This window comes from Mercenaria mercenaria, chromosome 9 (assembly GCF_021730395.1).
Source record: "Mercenaria mercenaria strain notata chromosome 9, MADL_Memer_1, whole genome shotgun sequence".
Taxonomy (NCBI): Eukaryota; Metazoa; Mollusca; class Bivalvia; order Venerida; family Veneridae; genus Mercenaria; species Mercenaria mercenaria.
In genome coordinates, this window is record NC_069369.1 from 24,804,243 (window position 1) to 24,831,367 (window position 27,125).

General features: G+C 34.9%; 1 protein-coding gene across 2 annotated transcripts in view; it reads right to left on the reverse strand.

Moving 5' to 3' along the window:
- The window catches only part of LOC123546735 (serine/threonine-protein kinase 10-like), a 103,130-nt gene that overhangs the window by 56,662 nt on the left and 19,343 nt on the right, over window positions 1-27,125 (reverse strand). The window contains exons 6-11 of one of the 2 annotated variants that reach the window (XM_045333248.2): window positions 26,534-26,615; window positions 25,063-25,185; window positions 23,412-23,504; window positions 21,622-22,101; window positions 19,477-20,496; window positions 15,880-16,013 (exon numbers count right to left, since the gene is read on the reverse strand). In XM_045333248.2, the coding sequence (XP_045189183.2) occupies window positions 15,880-16,013; window positions 19,477-20,496; window positions 21,622-22,101; window positions 23,412-23,504; window positions 25,063-25,185; window positions 26,534-26,615 (1,932 nt within the window). Of the gene's footprint in view, window positions 1-15,879; window positions 16,014-19,476; window positions 20,497-20,620; window positions 20,654-21,621; window positions 22,102-23,411; window positions 23,505-25,062; window positions 25,186-26,533; window positions 26,616-27,125 lie in introns of both variants that reach the window. The other variant, XM_045333249.2, reaches the window with a different exon arrangement.

Consider the following 27,125-nt stretch of genomic DNA (forward strand, 5'->3'; position numbering starts at 1 on the left):
TAAAAGATCATGTAACATTTTTTTTAAAGATTTTTAATTCTTTTTTGCTTTATAATACCAGTAACTAAGATACGGAAAGTCTTGTTAAAGTTTCTCAGCAAATAAAGCCAAAATTTAAATTTCAAAATTTTATTGTGTCCAAAATGGCCACAATTTATTCACAATGGCAATTAAATACCCTACCAAAATTGTTTTTAGATGTTAATTCAAAATTAAAAGGACTTTTCTGAAGAATTTAAAAAGTTCCTATCACCACCCTTGAAGCTCTCTAAAATGATTATTATCTTGATGGCATTGTCTTATACTGAAAGTGAAATCAAGGAAAATCATTGTTCCTGACAAGGTAGTCGATATCTTCATCACAAAATTTCTCAGTTTCAGCTGAAACAATTTTTTGGTAAATTTCTTGATTTAACAAAAAAACCCAACAAAATCATGACTTACAATAATTCTACTATATTATATATTAAGACGTAACTTGAAATTCATACTATTTATTTTAAAATAACAGTTATGCTTTCTCTGTTTCACGTTCTGAACATTTATTTCTCTTATTATCAATTAATGGTATTTCCTAATTGATAACCTTTCTGCAATTATGATATATGATACACTATTTACTAATTTCAAACATATTTTTCACAGAAAACAAACATATTATACCCTGCACCTGTTCTTAATTCATTTCTTTTTAAATTCAAAACTTCAAAAAGTTGAAACAAAAGCTGAAATTGTTCAAGAAGCTCCTAATAAAAATTCCTCAACAATTTTGAGGTGCTTGCTATCCTTCCATCAAGAATTCAGGGAGATAATGACTGGTGTTAAGTACCTGGTTTTGCACTCATTGTATTGCATCTCTTGCCAAGATCAGTTCTGAGAAAATCAAGGTTCAATAGCTCTGTGCAGTAATTGATAAACTATCTCTGAATTTTCACTTTAAGATGCAATCACAGTGTGAAAGTGACAACTGTATTAACAGAATCTGATTTCTTTCCTTCATTATCTGCAACTATAATAAATAACATTTTCACCTGTAACACAATGTTTGGTTTACTTTTATTTCATTGATTTTTGTTTGTATATACTATGAATGCCTAGTAGACAAAGAAGTGTATAACAAGAGCACCGCCTTGCGGGTGCTGACGCTCATCTGATTTTTTTTTTGTATAATAGAACTATTGTCCTACCCATGATTTTCTAAGTCTAAAAAGGGTCATCATTCTTGCAAAAAGCAGGATAGAGTTATGTTTCTTGATGTACAGTGTCCACTTATGATGGTGAAAAACTGTTGCAAGTTTTAAAGCAATAGCTTTGATAGTTTATGAGAAAAGTATACTTAAACATAATACTCAACCAAGAAAATGATTTTCTAAGTCCAAAAGGGGCAATAATTATTGCAAAAAGCAGGATGGAGTTATGTTGCTTGCTGTACAGGGTCAGCTTATGATGGTGAACAAGTGTTGCAAGTTTCAAAGCAATAGCTTTGATAGTTTAAGAGAAAAAGTTCACCTAAACATAAAACTTAACCAAGAAATCTGATATTTTCTAAGTCCAAAAGGGGCCATAAATCTTGCAAAAAGCAGGATGGAGTTATGTTTCTTGCTGTACAGGGTCAGCTTATGATGGTGAACAAGTGTTGCAAGTTTTAAAGCAATAGCTTTGATAGTTTAGGATAAAAGCTGACCTAAACATAAAACTTAACCAAGAAAACTGATTTTCTAAGTCCAAAAGGGGCAATAAATCTTGCAAAAAGCAAGATGGAGTTATGTTTCTTGATGTACCGGGTCTGCTTATGATGGTAAACAAGTATTCCAAGTTTCAAAGCAATAGCTTTGATAGTTTAGGAGAAAAATTGACCTAAACATAAAACTTAACCAAGAAATCTGATATTTTCTAAGTACAAAAGGGGCTATAAATCTTGCAAAAAGCAAGACGGAGTTATTTTTCTTGCTATACAGGGTCAGCTTATGATGGTGAACAAGTATTCCAAGTTTCAAAGCAATAGCTTTGATAGTTTAGGAGAAAAGCTGACCTAAACATAAAACTTAACCAGGCAACGCCGACGCAGACGCCGACGCCGACAACCGCTCAAGTGATGACAATAACTCATCATTTTTTTTCAAAAAATCAGATGAGCTAAAAATAATCCTAGGGAAATTGCCACAAGAATACCTAATCACATGGAAATTGTCACAAGAATACCTAATCACATGGAAATTGCCATAACAAAACATAATCAGGGAAACTGCCACAACAAAACATAATCAGGGAAACTGCCACAACAATTCATAATCATACGGAAAATGCCACAAAAAAACAACAACATAGCAATACAGAAACTGCCACAAGATTACATTATCATATAGAAATTTCCACAAGAATACATGATCATATAGAAATCGCCACAAGAATATATTATCACATGGAATTTGCCACAAGAATATATTATCACATGGAAATTGTCACAAGAAAATCTTATCACATGGAAATTGCCACAAGAATATTTTATCACATAGAAATTGCCACAAGAATATATTATCACACGGATATTGTCACAAGAATATATTATCACAAGTCATGGAATTTGCCACAAGAATATATTATCACATGGAAATTGTCACAAGAAAATCTTATCACATGGAAATTGCCACAAGAATATTTTATCACATAGAAATTGCCACAAGAATATATTATCACACGGAAATTGTTACAAGAATATAATTTTGTCACAAGAATATATTTTCACATGGAAATTGCCACAAGAATACATAATCACAAAGAAATTGCCAAAAGAATACAAAATCACATGGAAATTGCAACAAGAATATAAATTACATAGAAATTGCCACAACAATACATAATCATATGTAAGCTAAGTCCTGATAATTTCTGCACTGTAAGTAATGCCTTGCAAAAAAACTCATTACCTGAACAGCTTGAATAAAGAGCATCTGTACAGAAACAATTCTTATTTATTATAGAGTTTTGCAATTCTTTTGTTTTTTCTTGGTAACGTGTCATGATTATAAACCACTGACTGTGAATCCAGGGTTCTGCGTTATAATTACCAAGAAAGTATGTCCTACAAATTGCACTCAAGAACTCACTACCTGAGGGTAATGAACCCACCATAATTTTAAAGTGATTTGCTCATAAATTTCTTTCTCTCTCAAAAATATACAAGAGGGCCATGATGGCCCTATATCGCTCACCTGAGTAGAGTTGCTTGCTTGAACAAATTTCTTAGCTAAAGCTTTAAGATCTAGGCCTTCTGGTTCATTTTTAGCAAATTTATGAAGATTTCCCTATGCACAATCAAGAAACCCTGGGGCTGGGTCAATCTGACCCTGGGGGGTCAAGATTTGAACAAATTTTGTAGAGGTCCACTAGGCAATGCTACATGTCAAATATCTAAGCTCTAGGCCTTCTGTGTTTTTTTAAGAAAATTTTGAAGATTTTTCTCTGTACAATCAAGTAACCCCATGGGGCGGAGCCAATTTGACCCCGTGGGTCATTATTTGAATAAATTTTGTAGAAGTCTACTAGGCAATGCTACAAGTCAAATATCTAAGATCTAGGCCTTCTGGTTTATTTTTAGAATTTTTTTGAAGATTTTCATATGTAAAATCAAGTGACCCCCGGGAGTCATGATTTGAAAAAATGTCGTAGAGGTCCATAGGCCATGCTACATGTGAAATATCTAAGCTCTAGGCCTTCTGGTTTATTTTTAGAAATTTTTTGAAGATTTTCATATGTAAAATCAAGTGACCCCTAGGGCGGGGTCAATTTTGACCCGAAGATCATGATTTGAACAACTTTAGTAGAGGTTCACTAGGCAATGCTACATGTCAAATATCTAAGCTCTAGGGCTTCTGCTTTTTGAGAAGATGATTTTTTAAGATTTTCCTATGTAAAATCAAGTGACCCTTGGGGCGGGGTCAATTTTGACCCCGGGGTCATGATTTGAACAAACTTGGTAGAGGTCCACTAGGCAATGCTTCACACCAAATATCTAAGCTCTAGGGCTTCTGGTTTTTGAGAAGAAGATTTTTAAAGTTTTTCCTTTCGGTTGCCATGGCAATCAGAGTTCTCCATGGAATTCAATTCTTTGAACAATTTGAAAGGGGCCACCCAAAGATCAATCCTGTGAAGTTTTGTGTAATTCTGCCCAGTGGTTTTCAAGAAGATCTTTTTTACAAATTGTTGACGCACGACAGACAACGCACGACGGACATCAAGCGGTCACAATAGCTCACCTTGTCACTTCGTGACAGGTGAGCTAATAAAATATTGCAAAAAATTTTCTGTCTCAAACATCTATGAAAATAACCAGAGGTACAAACTTATTGACATTTGATTTTTTGCTAGATATCCTTATAAATACCCCAAAATTATGCATAGAAGGGAGTATTCTGTTTCAACTCTTTAGAAATAATGGAAGGAATTCAATGTTCTTCCTGCATTTTTTTATCAATATTTAGCATGTATTTTTAGTCACCTTACCATTTTACATTGTCATATATTCATATACTATGCCAAACTTGGTGGAAATGAACATGTTGAAAAAATTCACCGATACTGTGGGCTGGTATATAGCTTTATAACAAAACAAATTTTCAAGATAAGGAACTTGAAACTGTTTAAACTTTTCATATTATAAGTTTTTAAAGAAATGCGAAAAGACACAAAAATGTTGAGGTCGAAAATGCAAATAATTTAGAACCCAAATTTCCTTTCTCAACATACATGAAAGATGCCAAAATTGCATTTTTTATTTGTCTGGTTTGCATTTTTTCATTTTTCCCCACCAATCATATGGTCAGACTTATAATCAAAATGATCAAATCAAGCCTTTCTGATTCGATTAGGCATTTATTGGTTTATTAGCATCCAAATTAATTATGCTGAGTTTATAATAAAGTCCCAAATCCCTATAATATAGCCAAATAGCTACGTAGCAAGAAGTAGCAAAAGATAAAAAGGCCCCTAAGTCTAACCAAATGCAAGAGAGAGTTATTGTTCTTTACCTACTTAATGATAAGAAACAAGTGTGCACAGCTCTTACAGAATTCAAGAAAAGTGGACCTAAACAAGCACATAAAGGGCCATAATTCTGACATAAATGGAAATAAATGAATATAATTATTTACATAGAAAGCTAAAAGCAGATAATCTGTAACAAATAATGCCACTTGCAAATGGAAGCAACCATATTAAACCATGTTGACATTCCATATGTGCACCAGACATGGGAGCTCCCTAAAACTGAACACTGTCTGTGGTTAAGGTTGCTACTTATATAACAAACAACTGTTAAACTCTGAGACTTTCCAAAAGTTCATTTATTTACTTAAATAAAAACTATCATTGATATGTAAAGAAACAGCAATGAATAATTATGTAAGCCACGCCATGAGAAAACCAACACAGTGGCTTTGCGACCAGCATGGATCCAGACCAGCCTGCGCATCCGCACAGTCTTGTCAGGATCCACGCTGTTTGCTTTCATAGTCTATTGCAATTAGAGAAACCGTTAGCGAACAGCATGGATCCTGACCAGACTGAGCAGATGCGCAGGCTGGTCTGGATCCATGCTGGTCGCAAAGCCACTATGCTGGTTTTCTCATAGTGCGGTTCATATCAAGACTCAGCTAGTCTATCTTAAATCAATACCACCTTATCTTTTTGCAGAAAATTAACTTTTTAATGTTCCATATTCACACACTGCAACACTGAATCACTTTAACTGCTTGTTTAGTCTTCAAACTTAAAATCTGTAACACACTTTATACTCCAGGAATAATAAATCACAGTATAATAAATATTCCTGGTTTCCTAACCAACAGCACACATAGCAACATAGCTAGAAGTGTGTGCCAAGTGATCATAAACAATACTTTCTATCCATCAAGTGAAGGCAGTATAGATCAATTATTTGCTAATTGAAGCTGATTGCAAACTATGTAACATATTAGTATGAGAAACCGATGTTTTCCATAATGCAACCACTTGCTGGCGAGAATCATTTACATACAACCTAGATATTACAAGAGCTTAGAGTATATAGAAGGTGGGATATATATACTTGTAGTTTAATGCAATTTTTGTTCTAGCAGTAGATGTAGCTGGTGGAATGAAAACAATTTAGAGGTAATCACCTTAATGGTAAACAAAACTAATTATAACCAAGTTTCTTTCCTTTGCAAATCTTAAATGCTTCAAATTTTGGAGGAAATAAAAGTATCTATATAATGAAACAGCACAGGCTGTGCAGACAGACAGACAGACAGACAGACAGACAGACAAAGAGAGACATGAGTTTTATAATAATCTATGTTCTGAAGCAGGGCTTTATTCATTGATACACATTCCATTCATTTCCTTTTTTTTTAACAGCACAGAAACAGCCGTCACTAAAAATTTGCTAGTTAGATATACATGGCTGTCATAGCACAAATAGAACAGCAAGTGGAATTCATGCTTCCTGTGTCTTTCTGTTAATACTCCACATAAGTAATTTCTATATAATATGAACTATAACCTTACAGTACTAAATTCTGCTGAATTCCCTCCAATCTGAAATAGCACTAGTCACAACTTTACCATCTGATAAAAAGAAATTATAATGATTAAGGACCTGGTCTGAACTACGGTAGACCTCTAAATATAGGCAACTTAGGCTGTATTTGGATAAATGCACTTTATATGAACTTACAGAATACATTAAACATGAGTTGTGGAATGTATTATATTACATGGCATTGGTCTGCAAAATGTGCTTAGCCATTACTCATAATAAAGCCCCAAACAGACACCATATCTAGACAAAGAATTGGCTCAACTGATAGCTATACATGCTAACACAGTAATCTATTATTACCCCTCACACCTCCAATTTTTCTTAGTTATGGTTAAGAGTTTCTTGCTAACCTGATCCTTAAAACAATTTTTCATAATTATAATCATTTTGTAACAAAAAAATGCTAAAGATATCATCTCCATTTCATTTTCTTTTTCAAGTAACTTCCAGATCAAAATATTGCATCTTTATCCAATACAGTAAAACCTCTGTTTTAATGACACTCCACCCAAAGTGCATACACCTCTTAGCCAAGCACCAAAGCCTCTGTTCAACAGAGCATTGATCATTTTGAACAGTTTGCACTGTGTAAATGGGCAATTTTAAAAATAAGTTTATTAAAAAATAAGAAAAGGAAAATATTTTTCTTCACAAAACTGAACATGGAAGTAAATGTTAACTAATCACAGACAAACATATACTGTGGAACCTCTGTAATCCGAAACTTTTTGAGGCTATAACTAAGTGAAAAATTATTCAACTGTAAATAAATGGTGTATGTATAACTAGGCTTGCTACTGACCATTCCTAGGAAGTTTCATTCAAATCCCACCAACAGTATAGGAGAAATAGTCCAACCAAATGTAACTCTAAAATTCTCTTTAATGGGCCATAACTCCACCAAAGAATCTGAGGAAGACATGCTGATGTTCTACTCAACTAGACTTCATACCAATAACTCCTGAAAAGTGTCACTGAAATCCAACCTGAGGTTTTAACAAGCTAAAAGCAGACAGACTGGCGGTGAAGGTTAAAACAATTTCTTCCATGACATTTGGGAACATAATTAGACAGAAAGTAAAACTTGGCAGGAAAAAGAAACATCACTGAGATGAATACAGTCTGACTGCAACAACCTCAAACTAACTTACGAATAAACAATTTTTCAAACAAATACAGTACTGATTTGTTACATAAACAAAAACATGGACCAAACTATTTACAGCTCATCACAAAGTGAATCCTTACACTTAAAAGAACAACAATTAACTTCAGAGTTCCTGCAGAGATTATCAAACCATGCATAAACTCAAAATATAATTCACTTCCCTAACCTCTTACATTATAACAATTATTTTAAATGGCTGGCATGCTAAAACTTTTTCAAGAAGAATGCGCATTAACAATTTCATTACCTTATGCTTAGATCATTCAATCTAGAGTGACAGCTGAAGATAAGAAATTATTTCCAGAGAAGAAAAGAAAATTCAGTTTTGCATAATGTAAGGAAGACTTGAAAACAAACATTGAAATTTTTCTTTAAATACAATTAAACAGTTATGCAAGAACGAAATCTCTTAAGGCTTAGAATTACGCTTTGAGAGACAAAAATCAAACAACACTAAATCATAGAAAGAGTTGTTTCAGAGAAGAAGTGGGGCCCCTTTAGGCAGTCCTTTTTCGGAATTCAATGTTTATATCAGTATACTGACACTTGTTTCGGAAAGTAATATACATGTTTTACCTGCTGTTCAATTTTCCTGTTAAACAACTCTTTCTTTCTATGATTTGGTGTTGTTTGATTTTTGTTTCTCAAAGCGTAATTCTAAGCCTTAAAGTCATAATTTGCCATTATTTGTTTGCTTTAGTTCACCAAATAAAGCATATACGTGAAATACAGCATCACAAAAATGTAACCACTACCAGTGTGATTCCCATAAAACAAAATGAGAAAATTATCTTATAATTTTATTTTCATCCCCAGCCCCACTCCCAACCCTCCATTGTAATGAAACCATATCCATCATGTGGCTTTTTACTCTTACAAACAAACATGCTCATGATTAATGCTGCATTATTGAACAATAAAATCCTTTTTGCTCATAACAGAGTCTTAGAGAGTAATTTGAGAAACTTGTTTACTTTCATATTTCTACTTATTTATGATTAGTGGTTAACCCATTACCACAGAAGTAACATCAACACTGCATGAATCCTGCTTCCTTCATAATTATGTAACCAATGAGATTCTGTGTTTCTTTAGCATAAGCTGCTAAACTAGGGATATTTGGAGACCATAACGAGAGACTTGTGAACCACAATGATAAACTATATTTGTGCCAATGTTATAATGCAAAATTGCTTCATTTTTAAGAGTTTTCCCCTATCAAAAATATTGGAGAAAATGTTAAATATCTTCATGTATTCGCATCAGTTCACTGAAAATTGAGTGTAGACCATACACCAACTGTACAAAAACATGAAAGACCCTGGCTTTATTTTCATCTCTTTTAAGTCTTTGTTTCAATTAACCCTTAGCCTGCTGGCGGCAAGTGATTCTGCCTTTGCGACCAGTGCAGACCAAGATCAGCCTGCACATCTGTGCAGTCTGATCATGGTCTGCACTGTTCGCTACTCAGTCAGTATCTTTTTGGAAAGGACCCCTTTTAACAGTTAATGGAACTGTCTGAATTGAAAGATGGACAAGTTCATTATAGAAATTTAGCACGGTAAGGGTTAAAAGGGTTCATTTCTGAGCAAATCACCATAATCAGAGAATAAAATGCAAATTTTCATCACAAACCTTAATCTCAATATGTCCTGGTTGTCAATTTCATACCTTTTTCAGAAACCAGACAAATCAAGAAATGAAACCGTGGAAATGCTGTTTCTATATGTTAAAATTACCGTTTTTCTGTGAAATCTCATATCGAAAAAGCCATATAATGACTGTATGACAACAAAAATTACTATCAAACATTGCAAGAACTAGACATTATCTGTGACACACAGACAGGATCGGCCGAGAAAACAAACATACAATATCCCCGATGACGTAATGGTCCATTTTCTATGACTGTATTTCTTTAATATTATCACTATTATTCTCCCATGACAGTTTTTCTACTGTCAATTACTTTTCCTTTGGAAGCTATTGACATAAAACTAAAAGTCCCTCCCATTTTGATAAACACTTAAATTAGTGAGCAATGACGTCTAAGTTTGAGTCTTCCTTGAATTGTGCGCTGTTTTTAAATACCTTCTCTGAATTTTTCTTTTACATGTATCACAGTCCATTTATAATAGCAGTATTAATGCTTCCCTTTTCATCTGCACATTGTTTTTGAAATATATCTACTTGAAACATATATCCTACGGGATTTAAAGTGTTCCTTAAGTAAGGCTGTGACCCAGCTTTGCAAAAAACATTGCACCAATTGACATGGTAGTGTGGCATACCATGTGGCATTCATCAATATTGAGCATGTTACATCAATGGTTAGAGTTGCTAATGGGAATATCTGGGTCAAGGGTAACTATTTTGACAGTAACCTAGTTACCACCAAAACAGTTGCCCCAGAGCTAGATATTCCAATCTGCATAGATCTACAACCCCTGGTAGATTATTTTCCTTGCATGCTGTATTTTAGAAATTGTAGAATAAATAAAGCAAAAAGAGATAATTTCCTTGTAGCATATTTAGAATATTTAGACAAAGCACAGGAAATTATCATTCTTAAACCAAAATGGCATCATGACATTTCAAAGATGCACAAAAACAAAGTTCCACTTGTAGCAAAATGTTGTTTTTTTTTGTAAAATAAGTTTTTTTTAAATCAAGATATGTATCTTATAACGAACCATGAAGGTATTTGAGTTTTCCATAAATAATCACTGCATGAATCATTAGTTGCCATTAATAGCAAAAGAATCATCTGGCATGGGGCTGCTAGAAAGATTTTGCTGGCATGGGTAAAATCATCGGAAACCAAGTCCTGGTGTGCAAGAATTTTTTCATCAGCTTTTAAACATCGAATTAAAGACATAGAAAAGTACCGTTATACATTCAGTTCCAAAAACTGCAGAATTAGATTAAAGGCAGTTAAAAAGTATAAAACCGATGTCTGAAAAAAAAAATCGCATTTACTATTAAAAAAAAAAAATCCTCAATGTACGTTTACACAGAAAACACTAAGTCATGCTGGCTAAACTCCTTAATGACCACATTCTTATTTTTTTCATGAAATTACCATTCCCTGTTGATAAATGGTAGCTTGATTCTGCAAGACAAATTGCTGCTTTCACTTGTACCAAATTTCCGTGGAAAAGCACGTGAGAAAATGACGGAGAAAATGACAGCGAGATCAATACCCCCACATAAGGTTATATTTATCCTGAGAGCAATGAGTCATACCCTCTGTGGAGACTATTGTAAATTACGGTTCTAATATAAATGTTCGGGGAAAGTCGGGGAAAATATTTCCACTATCTGAATTCTCTCTCGATTTCCATTCTTTTATGCAAATGTTTGAAGGACAAGCCCTGAACAGATAGAATTTACATTAAAGCTTTAAAGTGGTAACAATTTTTGTACATTAACGATATCCTCTTGGGATTTCCTAAAAATCACATTTACCAAAAAGTTATCTTTGGTACAGACACACTGACAAACAAAACTTTTTCTAACAATTCCTGTGAAGAGCAAAAATCACTCTTTGAAAGGAATAAAAAAGGACACGACACTTCTATAGAACAAGATCAGCATTCTGTAATGGTTTCGACAAACATTTAATGCCAGTTTTCATTCTGTTTGTTATTTCCCAATGCATATAAACATCAAATTTTCTATTATCAAAATCTGTGTAAATCATTTTCTCAAACTTATCACCTCAACTGTAAACAAGTATCTTATCAAAGCCATTCTATTCTTTTGAAAAATAAATACCATTGCAACAATTATGAATTTGGAGCAATCAAACATTCATGTTTTTCAAGGAGACAGAGAGTAGTAAAAGTACAAAGCTGGACTCCTGATATGGAAATCACAGGTTCAAATCTAAACAACCGTGGAATCTGACCGTGGCTTCCATAATCCTTAACCAAACTGCAAGCCTAGGAAGCACTGAGCAAAGTAAAGTAAGTTGTCGGAACATTCTCTACAGCTGTTGATAAACTAATGTTGAGTACACAATATTTAATTTCTATGTGATATACATTTTGTGCAGGATGAAAGTTTGCATCAGAACAACCATTTTATTAGACTTCTGCTTTGACATTCTATACATTTATTTCCTATCTTCTTCAATGCTAACAATATATCTTATCACAATCCACTGAAACCAAACCCATCCCTTACAAACAATTCTCATATTTCCTGTTTATTCTTGGGAAATCTGACAGAAAGTAATACACCATATAAGGTTTTATACCAAGAACAAATATATCTTAGTTTCTATGGCAAAACATGCTCCCTGTAAAGTATGATTTAATGACTATAAAAAGTACTTTAGTCACAGACTAGGTGTGACTTTATTAGCAGCTTTAAGAAAAAAGCCCTCTGGAAATATTTCATAAACAATGTTAATCTGAAAAAATCACCGTTTGTGATTCAATATCATAAAATACAAACAAGTAATTATACGTTCCCACGTGTCCAAATGTTTGTGCGGGTGTTTTACATCATTGTTATGAAGGGTTAGGTAGAATGAAAGAGAATAACAGGAGATTTATAGCATCTCACAGCAACAAGCCATAAAATTACTATTTAAGGAATTAAATAATACCATGCAAAAGAGACCATTTAAATTACAAACGAAGGAAAACAAAGACCATACCAGTCTTTATGAGATTGATATGGCCTAAACTGAAAACGAGAATTTGGTCCTCCAGTAGAACACAGTCTATGAATCTTGCCTAGCTGGCTCCTGGCTTAAAGTTCAGTGTTTCTAACAAAACAAGTGAATGAAGTATTGCCATGCAATACAAAGTCCCCTACTGGAAGGCACCTAATTTTCTCTACTGCAGTATAACATAATGAACTGATATCTGTCAATGATGTATAAACAATATTGTACTACATATACAATATGTTATAACAACACACTTGGATTAAAATGTGCATATATAAAAACCCACAGTTGTTTTCATATTGAATTTTTTGGCTGATTATAAAAATGTTATCATGTAAGTTATTTATAGTAACAACAAAGGGAAATTAATCTTTAAAAAAAAAAAAAAAAAAAAAAAAAAAAATAATATAAGTCCACAAGAAACTCTTTACCAGGTAGAGATAGGTCAAAATACACCTAAAAATTGGATGTAACATGCATGCTGTACCACAGAAAAGTGGTATCGATTTTTCTCTACCGCCAGTAATAAAAAAGTTACATTAAAATCTATTTATAGTAACAACAAAGGGACGTAATTCTAAAAACAAGGGTGCCTCATGGTGGTGAACATTTGGTCCAAGTTACATCAAAATCCCTCCATGCATGAAAAAGAAATGTTCCATACAAAGTCATTTTTGAATTTGACCTTTGACCTCTAAATATGACCTTGACCTTAGACCTAGGGACCTGGTTCTTGCGCATGACATGTTGTCTCATCCAGGGGAATATTTGTGCCAACTGATATCTAAATCCTGCTTTGCATGACAAAGTTATAGACCGGACAGGAAAAAAATCCTGTTGACCTTTGATCTCAAAGTGTGACCTTGACCTTTAAGCTAGGGTACTGGGTGTCGTCTCATCATGGGAAACATTTGTGCCAAGTAATATTAAAATCCCTTCATGGATGGCAGAGTTATGGACAGGACAGGAAAAAAACTGTTGACCTTTGACCTCTAATTGTGACCTTGACCTTTGAGCTAGGGGTCCGGGATTTGCGCATGACACGTCGTCTCATCATGGGGAACACTTGTGCTTAGTGATATTAAAATCCCTTAATGAATGTCAGAGTTATGGACCGGACATGAAACAGACCCTGTTCATGCTATGTTAACATTTGACTGCTAAGTGTGACCTTGACCTTTGAGCTAGGGGACTGAAAGTTGTGCATGACACATCGTCTTATTATGAGGTACATTTGTGCCAAGTAATATTAAAATCCCTTCATAGATGGGAGAGTTATGGACCGGACAGGAAAAAAGCCTTGTTGACCTTTGACCTCCAATTGTGACCTTGACCTTTAAGCTAGGGGTCCAGGTTTTGCGCATGACACGTCGTCTCCTCATGGGGAACATTTGTGCCAAGTAATATTAAAATCTCTTCATGGATGGGAGAGTTATGGACCGGACAGGAAAAAAGCCCTGTTGACCTTTGACCTCCAATTGTGACCTTGACCTTTGAGCTAGGGGTCCGGGATTTGCGCATGACACATCATCTCATCATGGGGAACATTTGTGCCAAGTAATACTGAAATCCCTTCAAGGATGGGAGAGTTGTGGACCGGACAGGAAAAAAGCCCTGTTGACCTTTGACCTCCAATTGTGACCTTGACCTTTGAGCTAGGGGTCCGGGTTTTGCGCATGACACGTCGTCTCATCATGGGGAACATTTGTGCCAAGTAATATTAAAATCCCTTCATGGATGACAGACTTATGGACCGGACACGAAATTGCGGACGGACGGAATGACGGAATGACGGAAAAGTGCATTCCTATAGTCCCCGAAACTGGTTTTCAACCAGTAGGGGACTAATAACATCAGATGTTTAATCCTCAAGTAAAACAAACTCTATGAGTCTTACCATGCTTGCTCCTGGCTTAAAGTTCAGTGTTTCTAACAAAATAACATCAGAGGTTTAATCCTCAAGTAAAACAGACTCTATGAGTCTTACCATGCTTGCTGCTGGCTTAAAGTTCAGTGTTTCTAACAAAATAACATCAGAGGTTTAATCCTCAAGTAAAACAGACTCTATGAGTCTTACCATGCTTGCTCCTGGCTTAAAGTTCAGTGTTTCTAACAAAATAACATCAAAAGTTTGATCCTCCAGTAAAGCAAACTCTATGAGTTTTACCAGGCTGGATCCTGGCTTAAAGTTCAGTGTTCTAACACAACATCATAAGAAGTATGATCCTCCAGTAGAACCCAGTCTACGAGTTTTGTCTAGCAGGTTCCTGGCTTAAAGTCCAATGTTCTAACATGACATCATCAGAAGTTTGATCCTCTGGTAGAACAGAGTCTATGAGTCCAGCCTGGCTAGCTCCTGGCTTAAAATAACATGACATCAGAAGTTTGATCATCCCATAAAACAGACACTACAAGTCCTGCCAGGCTGGCTTCTAGCTTAAAGTTCTGTAATCTTTCAGGACATCGGAACATTGATCCTCCTGTAGAACAGACCATAGATTCTTGTTTTGCTGGCTCCTGGCTTACAGCTTAGCAGTGAGATCTTGTTTACTAACAAGCCATCAGAATTTTGATCTGCAAGTAGGACGAAGTCTTTACGTGTCTGCCCGGGCTACTCAAGACTCGAGCAAACCAATGTTTGATCCTTCTGCATGACAAGTTCTGAAAGAGTCTTGGGCTTGAAGATTCATCACAGAGCTTCAGAAGTCAAACGCACAATATGATTCTCTGCCAGATTAAATTATTTAAGTTTATTCTGGCAAAGATTATAGGCAAGGATTTTTCATATCTCTTACTTGAAAGGGAAACAACTCAATGAGTTTTAGTTCATTGTACATTCAGAGTTATATAAATTTACATTGTTTTCCTTTCTTTGAAGTTATTTCCATTAGCTAAAAAAAACACTAAAGCTCATTAATCCAAATAATCGTATGATTAAAGTCAAAGTTAACTCACAAGGTCATATTTCTGCGTAATCACTGTCTGCAACAATACTGGTCAATCATATATTTCTGTTCCAAGAACAACTCATCCTACTGTAATACTACACAACTGTGATCTTCACACAATTGTATTTGATGACAAATCTCATTTACCATTTCATTTGTATGCTCATGTATACACTGATTGTCTCTACATCATATAATTTATTTACTTGATTGTTCTCTCTTGTATTGCTTGCCTGTCAGAACTACTTTCAACGTAAGGATATACCTAAGACAATCTTTTGTCAATCTACATTTTCTAGGAATAATAAAGGCACTTACTTGGTCTTATGGTCCTCCCCCAACTTGTGTTCCTCACCAGCCAGTACGATTTTCTGTGTGTTGACGAACACACTAGATCACGAGCCAATTTACAGCAGTTACATATAACAATTAAGGAACCAGAACTACTTTTTCTGAGATCTCACATTTACCTGTGGCGTAAGACAACATCTACAGCACTTACCTCATCAAATGATCCTCTCTTGACTTGTGTTCCTCCCCGGCAAGAACTACTTTCTGTGTGGTTTGTGTCACAACTTCTCCATTGATGACAAACGTTCTTGTCTTTGTCAAGGTTCTGTATTGACTCTTATTACTCTAAAAGAACAAAACAGTAACATTTTTGAAAGTTTTCCACACCCATGCAATATGTACTTGCATATACATCTTTCTTGCTTGATAATCTAATTCATACTATTTCAAGACTAGTTTCTACTTGTCTAATTATGCACACTAAAGCATTCATAATACTTAAACTTTGAGACAGACAAAATCAAAATTGTAAACTGAACCAAACACATAATTTGAATACAATTTTGTCTATTTTTTTTTTGCCAAACTGTTGAATCAGTCTGACATATGGTGAACTTAATTATGTCACTATAAAATAAGTCTCCGAGTCTGTTCAGAAAGGAATTTATTACACTATTAAAGCACTGTATGTCCATGAGTTATTGCCCATTTTAAAATTCCCTTTTATGTTTACCTAAGGAGTTATTGATTATGTAAAAGTTTTAAACAATTCTGAACAATTCTACCAAATAATGAAATTGGAGACTGACTTTCATTCGCTGTTTACATTTAATGACATTCCATCAGACCTTTTGAGAACATTATTGACAAAGTCATGTACAGTAGAGCCCATGAGCCTGTCACCAAAAAGCTCTTAAATACATAAGATAATTTACCTCTATACAATTTCCATAGAATATAAGCCAAACAACTGATCAGAATTTACAGTTCAGGATAGGTCACTTTCACTTTAAGTGCCACTGAGACCTACATGTACACAAGACTTTTTTGAACTGGCAACATTCCCCACCCCTCATAAATTTAGAAGGAAATGTTATCAAATTCAAGTTTCCTTTCCTTTATTTTGGTAATTGTTGATCGTACTGAACTACTACGAAAACAGCAAACCTGTACTAACTAATAACTATCTATTGCTACTCAAAAGACAACTTAGAATTTATGGAAAGTTTCTTTTTTCTTTTAAAATTAAATCATAATTTCAGAATAATTCATGAAATGTAAGTGACATTAGACATATATATCTATATACTTCATACAAAAGAGAATTTTAACTTGCTTACACTGTATATTAATAGTAAATATAGTAAACATTGTGCTAAGGGATGAGAATGCTACAGATTTACATACAAAGATAGAAGTTAAACAAGAGGACCATGATGGTCCTGAATCGCTCACCTCTTCCCACATGACCCAGTTTTGAGTATGACGTCGTTTTTTCTATTATTTGACATAGTGACCTAGTTTTTGAGCTCATGTGACCCAGTTTTGAACTTGACCTATATATTATCAAGATAAAAATTCTGACCAATTTTCATGAAGATCCATTGAAAAATATGGTCTCTTGAGAGGTCACAAGGTTTTTCTATTATTTGACCTATTGACCTAGTTTTCGAAGGTACGTGACCCTGTTTTGAACTTTGCCTAGATATCATCAAGGTGAACATTCTCACTAATTTTCATGAAGATCTCATGAAAAATATGGCCTCTAGAGAGGTCGCAAGGTTTTTCTATTTTTATACCTACTGGCCTAGTTTTTGACCGCACATGACCCAGTTTCGAAACTGACCTAGATATCATCAAGGTGAACATTCAGATCAATTTTCATGAAGATCCATTGAAAAATATGGCCTCTAGAGAGGTCAAAAGATTTTAATAATTTTAGACCTACTAGTTTTTGACCTGGTTTCAAACTTGACCTAAATATCACCAAAATGAACACTCAGACCAACTTTCATACAGATCCCATGAAAAGAATGGCCACTAGAGAGGTCACAAGGATTTTTTATTATTTGACCTACTGACCTTGTTTTTTAAGGCACGTGATCTAGTTTCGAACTTGACCTAGATATCATCAAGGTGAACATTCTGACCAATTTGTATGGAGATCCATTCCATGGCCTCTAGAGAGGTGACAAGGTTTTTCTATTTTTAGACCTACTGACCTAGTTTTTGACCGCACATGACCCTGTTTCGAACTTGATCTAGATATCATCAAGATGAACATTCAGACCAATTTTCATGAAGATCCATTGAGAAATATGGCCTTTGGAGAGGTCACAAGGTTTTACTATTATTTGACCTACTGACCTAGTTTTTGAAGGCACATGACCCACTTTCGAACTTGACCTAGATATCATCAAGGTGAACATTCAGACCAACTTTCATACAGATCCCATTAAAAATATGGCCTCTAGAGAGGTCACAAGGTTTCACTATTATCTGACCTTCTGACCTAGTTTTTGAAGGCACGTGACCCACTTTCAAACTTGACCTAGATATCATCAAGGTGAACATTCTGACCAATTTTCATGAAGGTCTCATGAAATATATGGCCTCTAGAGAGGTCACAAGGTTTTTCTATTTATAGACCTACTGACCTAGTTTTTGACCGCACGTGACCCACTTTCGAACTTGACCTAGATATCATCCAGATGAACATTCAGACCAACTTTCATACAGATTTCATGATAAATATGGCCTTTAGAGAGGTCACAAGGTTTTTCTATTATTTGACCTACTGACCTAGTTTTTGACGGCACGTGACCCAGTTTCGAACTTGACCTAGATATCATCAAGGTGAACGTTCTGACCAATTTTCATGAAGATCTTGTGAAATATATGGCCTCTAGAGAGGTCACAAGGTTTTTCTATTTTTCGACCTACTGAACTAGTTTTTGACGGCACTTGACCCAGTTTCGAACTTGACCTAGATATCATCAAGGCAGGGTTTTTTCTTGCTGTTTTGGGAACATAGCCTATACCCGCAAAATTGGGAATTTTGACGCGTAAATGTTCCAAATTGGGAATTATTTAGTCCCATAGGATATAGTAAGGATGTGTTTAAGCAGTTATTCATACACTTGTTTCACATTGTACAACCTCTTTAACATACTTCCATTACAAAATTGTTCATAATTTGGTCAATGTTTGTCTGATTTTGAAGAAATTTTTTTCTGAATGTAGATTGGGAATTTTTGCACTCATTTTGGGAAAAATACATACTTTTTGGCATTGGGAATATAGCCGAAAACGGCTATAAAAACGGCCAAAAAAAACTCCTGCAAGGTGAACATTCTGACCAATTTTCATGAAGATCTTGTAAAATATATGGCCTCTAGAGAGGTCACAAGGTTTTTCTATTTTTAGACCTACTGACCTAGTTTTTGATGGCACGTGACCCAGTTTTGAACTTGACCTAGATATCATCAAGATGAACATTCTGACCAACTTTCATAAAGATCCCATGAAAAATGTGACCTCTAGAGTGGTCACAAGCAAAAGTTTACGGACGCATGACGGACGATGGACACCGTGCGATCACAAAAGCTCACCTTGTCACTTTGTAACAGGTGAGCTAAAAACGAAACTTAAATACTTAACAAATGTGCCTATTCTGCCTCCAGAATGGTGTTATTTTTTTTTAAGTATGAGGTGCAAACATGGAGGTGAGAAATACACGTGTGCAGAACTTTTTACATAAGCTTATTATTCAAACATAGAACTATATATAAGAAGCCACTCAACTTACCCTTTCCCCTCTTGGCTTTATATGACCCCTGTGTCTGTTACGAGGCGATTCCTTTATGACTTCATCTCTTTCCACACTATCAACAGTATTGATACTTCCAGTATCGGACCTCTGATCAGAAGAATCATCATCGGGATTTGAAATGTCTAATGGTTCCACATTATTGGTTATTTTTGTCTCTAAAGTGTCTATATCAGTCTGAGGCACATAATCACGATTTTTATTCTCCACTCTTGGAGATTCGGAACGTGCCCTTACTTTGTCTTCCTCCCCTCGTGGAGAGTCCTTGATTTTAGAAATATGGCCATTAAGAACTATTGTGCTTGCATGTGGGACTGGTTGCCCATTTATTGTTATTATATCATCAATGTTGGATGATTCAATAGGTTGAGCTTCATTGTCATCAGCTATCTTTACCTTCACAGACTGAATCTCTAATTCCCGTTTTTTACGTGATAACTGTTCATCTTCTTTATCGAAAGATTTTTGTTTCTCTGAAATAAGTTTATCTGTTTTTACCACTGTTGTAACAGAAACTGTAGCTGTTTCTTCTGGAATGCTGTCATCAAATGATTTCTGCCTTGGACTTACACTCCCTTCCCTCGGGCTGATACTTCCTCTGGGACTCACACTTCTCTCTGCTTTTTCATTCTCATGTGCCTCTTTCATTTTTTCCAAATTACTAACTAACTCAGAGACACTACTTAGCCTTTTTGGCATCTGTTCTTTCTCTCCACCTGCTTTAACAATATCAGTATCTTCGGATTCATTTGTATCAATGGCACTATCTTGTTTTGCTACTTCTGTATCTTTTTCCTCAATTTCAATGTTCTTTCCTTCAATAAACTCTTCATTCATTTGTTCTTCGATGACTGTATCGATGGTCTCCAAGACAACAGCGGGAACTGAAGGCTCAGTGGATGCGCTCTTTATGACATCATCTATGATCTCATCAACAATGTCACTTACAGTTGGTGTGATATCAATCTGTACATCTGTAATCTTGGAAGGACTTCCATTCTGAAGACAGAAGAGTGGTGCAAAGCTACTGAATCTAGCAAAACAAACACCAAGAAGCTAAGCTACTGTTCAAAATCATAAGCAATAACTAAAACTGCATGTATACAGTATAACATGTATATACCTGATTCGATCGAAGTAGAAATGGTTTTCCATTCTGCAGAAAAAATTCTTTTCTTTACATAAATGGAAACATTTGGTTGAGTGTATAACAAAACAAATAACCTCAATAATATCTTTGTTCTAAACTTTCAAGCTTAGGCCATGCAAAATACAGAAAGCTTCCAGCAACAAAAATTTTATTAGAAAATGCTAACAAATATTTAAAGGAAAACTGATTAAAATGATTTTAAAGGCATTGTTCACTTGGATTTTTCATAAGTTACCCTGAATTGACAAACAATGTTACTAGCAGTCTTTCTCAGTAAATGGTCACAAAACAGGTAAGTGCCTGTATCCCTGTATCAATTTTAATGTATGATAAAATCCATGAACAAATTTGGTATCTACACATATAAAAATGATGTCAACGGAGCATAACAAAAGCCCCCGAAAATGCTTCACAGAAATATATTAGAAAGTCCAAAAGGGAGCAAACTAAAACAAAATCAATCATAAATTTCCCAAATATATGCACATGTCGACGTAGACTGGTTGCTGATGATTTATACCAACACTGAAATCCAAATAATACTGGCATCTCCACTCCATGTTCATGATGTATACCAAATTACATTTCAGTTCGAACAAAAACTCAGTCAAGGACAGAACAACTAAAAACTAATTGGAAAAAAATGTCCCGAAATCACAGGCATGTCCACCGTAAGTTGATGATTTATATCAAATTTCATAAAACTGTAGGAGAAGTTGAGTACACAATGTTCTGATGTAGCTATAACATTTTAAAGTGCAAGAAAGGACCTTAACTCAAAAGAAAACAATCGGACACTTAAGTCCCCAAACTATGCCTATGTCAAATTCATGCTGATGATGTATTTGATAATTTCATTTTAATTGGATGGAAACCGTAAAAGATGAGAACACCAGGTCCTTATGTAGTTGTAATATTTCAAAGCTGAGGTTTTATACCTAACAACTTATCTATAAATGAAATTCCATGCTTACCTGACTTGATGTATCAGATTTTTCATCTGCACTTGGTCCGATCCCTTCATCTGACAATTTATCCTCAATGTCTTCCTGAAACTCTGGTGGCGGTGATATAGTTGCAACCTCAACGATATCTTCATGCATAGTAACTTTCTCTTCTGTCTCATCCAGAGACGACATGGGAATAGGAGAACCTCTATCATCTTTCTCTGGACTTTCTCTTGGTGACTCACTTGATTCTCTAGATTTCACACTGCCTTCTTCTGATTTCTCAGCTTCAGTGCTCTCCTCTTTGGAGGGGGATTTCCTTTCCCCAATTTCCGGTGTTGGGGTTCTTTCCCTTCCTTCAGGTGGTGGAGCAGGAGCGGGAGTCTTCTTTGGGGATGGAATTTTTTCTTTAGTGGAATCGGTATCTGGAGTTTCAGGACGTTCCGGTGTGACGGATCTTTCTTCTTCAATTTTCTCAGAAATGCTTGGTTTTTCTGCCTCTTTAACCTGTTTAAAAATAATAAATTATTGCTAATAAGCACAACGCTCTAATACTTTGTTTGAAACATTAGCATGCCAAATTTTTATCATTCTGCATGCAAATTACCTACTAGTGAGTTTGTTTTACATTACTTTGTTTAAGTAAAATTCCATTACAGAAATCAATATTTTCAATTCTTTCAGACTTCTTTTTTCAGATTTCTTATTTTTTTTACTTGGGTTTAATGCAAATTTTTCAGTAGAATTTTTGTAAAATTTCTTCTTTGTACCCAACATAAAAAAGACTAAACCATTTCAAGAGGAACAAGACTGATGACACTTGCCCCCTGAAAATGCTTGACAGGACAGTATCAGAGGCCCATCCTAAAACAATGTCACAAAAACTTCATGCACAGGTAAGCTAAAAAGCATCCAAACATAGGTCATGATGCCATGAGAGTCCACTTCATGTTGATGATGTACCCCAAGTTTTGTTTGAAATGGATGGAAACTGTATGAGTTGTTGCAGGATATTACTGTTATATTATAAGGTCCAAACAAAGGAGCATAACTCGTGAGAGTATAATCGGACATAAAAGTCCAGAAAATATATGTACGTCCACTTGATGTTGATGATGCATATTAACTTTCTTTTCAACTGGATGGAAGCTGCATGAGTTGAGAACACAGATGGTTCAAACACTGTATCACCCAGGTCATCCTACGCCAGTGGCATAAAAATGTCAGGCATTATGTCCAGAGGAAGAACAATCCTTGTCTTTCCTTCCATCAATTATAAGTATGCATATATTATGTAAACCCACAAGAGGAAACTGTTGTCTCACACAGGGATTTCACTCACAACCTTAGCGCTCGTAGTTCCTTCATAATGGGTCAGCAAAATAAGCCCAGATATTAATCAAACATTAGAACTTTCTTATAAAACTGCAAGAAAGTAGTTACCATGAAATAAATAATATTAGGGGGGCTTACTTCCGTGGATTTTGTGGGATCAATGCAAGAAATCAAATCACGATGAATAAGCAAATTTTCCCTTACTTCTACCTTCAAAATTTGGAATTCATCATCATTATTATTAACTAGATTTATCTATGAATTAATGCCCTGGCAAAACATTCAATCTTGCTACAACCATGAAATATCATACCCAGGATATCAAATGATTTTAACTGTAATTTAGTTTATACTACTTTAAAAAGAAAATAAAAACCACTTCTAATGTCATAAGAAAAGATGCTGTCATGACTCACAACCTCAAAGTTGGTCAGCTAATAACTTAACCATTTGACTAGTGCTTGATATATTACAATGTGTACCTGTTTTTCTGGAGTTTGTTCTCTCTTCTCTGTATCAATACTGGACTGGGACAGCCGCTCCAGATCTATGCTAGAGTCATCATGCATATGCCGCTACAATACAAACAAATTGTCAGTTATTCGATGAACTTTATTGCACACAAAACTTTGACCAAAGTGTGACACTGATGCCCTGGTGGAAAGAATAGCTCTCACTATTCTTCAAATAGTCTTGCTAAAAATTAGTAATGAACTGGAACAGATGACTTGAGATTTTTTTCCTTCACTTTAATGTCTAACTTTAGACATTTTATTTCGTAATTTGTCAGTCTGTTGACCAAAAGAATTTAGTATCCCTTATTTATTATTATTTAAAGACAAAAATAAACAAGAGGGTCACTGTTCCTAAAGCGCTCACCTGTGTAAAAGGCTTCAAGTGTGTTTGTATAACATAGTGGTACAAGTACAGTATTAAGATTTATACAAATATCACGGCTCTAGCTATTGTGGATTCTGAGAAGATATTTAAAATTTCTTTTATCTTAGCATATATTATATATATGACACACACATTGGGCATGGCCGTTTTTGAACCTAGGACAGTAATTTGAACAATTATGGTAAACAGTCAAACCCTGGTATCACAGGCAAATATCCAAGAAACATTTGTGTAAAATTGTTTTGAAATTTTTCCTGCTGTTTCTGACAAAAACATTTTAAAAGTTTGCAATATAGAGAATCTATATATACAGGGAAAAAGTGACAACTCCCCTAGGTGGCCATGTTTTATGACAAAATAATTTGAACAATCTTGGTAGAAGGTCACACAAGAACCATCTGTGTGAAATTATTTTAAAATCGGGCCAGCAGTTTCACACAAGATTTTCAAAGTTTCCACTATATACATAAAGGGAAAAGTGACCACGCCCCCTGGTGGCCATGTTTTTTGATGAAGCAGAAAAATTTTAACAATCTTAGTAGTAGGTCACACAAGGACCATTTACAGTATGCGAAATTATTTCAAAATCAGACCAGCGGTTTAGGAGATGTCGGTCCCTATGAGCAACCAAGCAGAATGGTTTGAACAACTTTGGTCCTGTGTAAGTTTCATCAAAATCATTCAGTGGTTTTGGAAATGTCGTTTAAAGAAATTGTTGACAACGGACAGACGACCGGACGGACGTACACACGCGCAACGGACACAGTGTGATCACAGTAGCTCACCATGAGAACTTCATGCTCACGTGAGATTAAAGGAAAGGGGTAATAATTTTATAAATTTTCAGAGCTGTTCTTGTGCTATCTACAAAGTTTCGTTAAATTCCCTTCAGAGTGGACAAGATATACAAATTATGCGAAAATCTAAGTACAAGAGGTAAGTTTAAAAATTCTAGATAGACTGATGGTTCTACCTGACACTTCCTCATATTACAATGTATCACAGTATCAAGTTACACCACAAACCCTTCAGAATGAACACCAAGGGGAAGACATTAAAACATGTAAGTTGTGTAGGGGTTAGTGTCCTGCAGAAATAAACTCACTCACAGTTAAGTGAACATTAAATTCCCTTAAATGTAGTCAAACCTACTGTCTAAATTCTATGGAATGTATGAATGGAGGGGCCAGGTGAAACTGAAATACAGTTCTAACAATGTAGAAATATAAGTACCTTTATTTCTTGGATCTCTTCATCTTCTGTCAAATCCTCCACTGTTTCTACAACTTCTGCCTTAGACTCCGAGATGAGATCTAAAATCACCTTTTTACTTGGTGGGTTACTGATAAATGGGTGCTACAAAAAAAATACAACAACATATATCTTACTAGTGCTAGATATAAACATGGTAAGTGGAATCACTTCTGAAAACAACTTCTTCAAAGGTTTGGCAAATATCTATGTTAAGCTTTCTCCTAGTATAAAATGCTTTTTTATCATAAGCTGACAGTTGAAACAAAATGCTTATCAAGTGCTTTATTCTAGCTTTTTAACATTAACTTCTTTCTATTTCAACTTTTTATATTTTCTCACTGAATCAAATATAAAGAAATCTCAACAATATAATAGATATGGATTTCAAAATTTAAAACAAAACCACTTTTCCTCATAATATTATTTATAAAAATCTGCAAATTGTGGACCAAATAAAAATCAGGGTGAATGAAAAATTCAAACAGAACTCTATACCATCCTGAATGAGAACATAACTACCGTATTTTGGTGTGTATAGGTCGCACTTTTTCTACCCATTCTGCTGCCTGAAAAAGTTCCTGCGACCTATACGACAGAACATTGCCAGCAGTTTTTTTTTTCGGGCCAATTTTCTGACCGTAGCTCTCGCAAAATTACGTGCATCTGTTACGAACGAACAAAATGGATAAAAAATATCAATATCGGCGGCTTTTCAACCAATAGCTGTTACTTTCAATAAAATATATCGTAAATAACCCATACAGACTATTAAAATTACGAATGACTTTAATTCAAAGATGTTTTTGCAGTCTGAATTACGTTTGTTTCTACTTTCATTTTACTGGACGCCATTGACATGTACTCCGGGTTGGATAAAATCTGGACAGATCCGTCCTCCATTCAAAACATTGTTTATACTAATTCTTAGTGTATTAAAAAACTTGAAAGATAATTTTTTACTTTTGATTTTTAAATAAAAGAAAAAAATCCAAAAAGAGATATTTTGTTAATCTTTTTACTCAGAATCAAAAGAACGCGGTTAATTACATGACACGGAAAGGTGTTATAATTGCTGTGCAAACAATTCACACTTAAACTTGCATGATAACAGAATGTAAACGCAAACCGTCTGTTGCCAATTAGTGTCAAAAAGCCGCTTTTCTTTGATATGATCTGTTACCGATACTACTGTTGGTACGAAATGGTTGGGAACGAAAACAACACTGTCCGATTTCCACCAATCAGGTTCTGATAATAATTCAGTCCGCAGCATCAATATGGCCGCCGCCATAACTTTTTTGTCGGTAAATATTAAATATTGCTGGGGAAAAAATCTTAAATTTAACTGCGACTAATACGCTAGAAGTTAAATTTTCTGACCATTTCCAGAGCAAAAATTAGATGCGGACTATACATTACCGCGACCAATACACACCAAAATACGGTATACCTTAAGTAGTTCCTCTGCAGTAGGCCGTTGCTCAGGATCTTTCATTAAACACAGCTTTAGAAACTCACGAAACTGCAGAGACCTGCAAAATAATATTTAAACCATTTGTTAGTGATTTTATTTTATTCCAAAGATAAATTAACCATAAAACAAAAGTGCTGTTTGTAAAACACATATGTCTTGGTCTCGTGTTCACAAAACATTTTCACTCTCAGCTGAGTCTGATATTGTAACTCTATTTGTCATTTGTATCTAATTTGCATATCTACATTTAAATAGTTACGTTAATGAACATTTACAAGTGATTGTTATTAAAATTTAATCTTGAAGTTCTAGCAAACTTTTGTCAAAATTTCAATCTCAAACCCATCCGAGACCAAAAACTATTTTGTGAACACCGGACCAAGATGACTGCCTATCAGCGGTAACTGGGTATGTAATTTTCAATCTATGTTACCCTGACAACAACACGGTCATCTACTGACCACTAAGGTCACAGTATTCTCAAGTTACTATCACAATTTAGATCACAGTGACCTTTGCACTAATATGGGTCACATATTGACCACAGACCATCATCCTGATCTCTGAT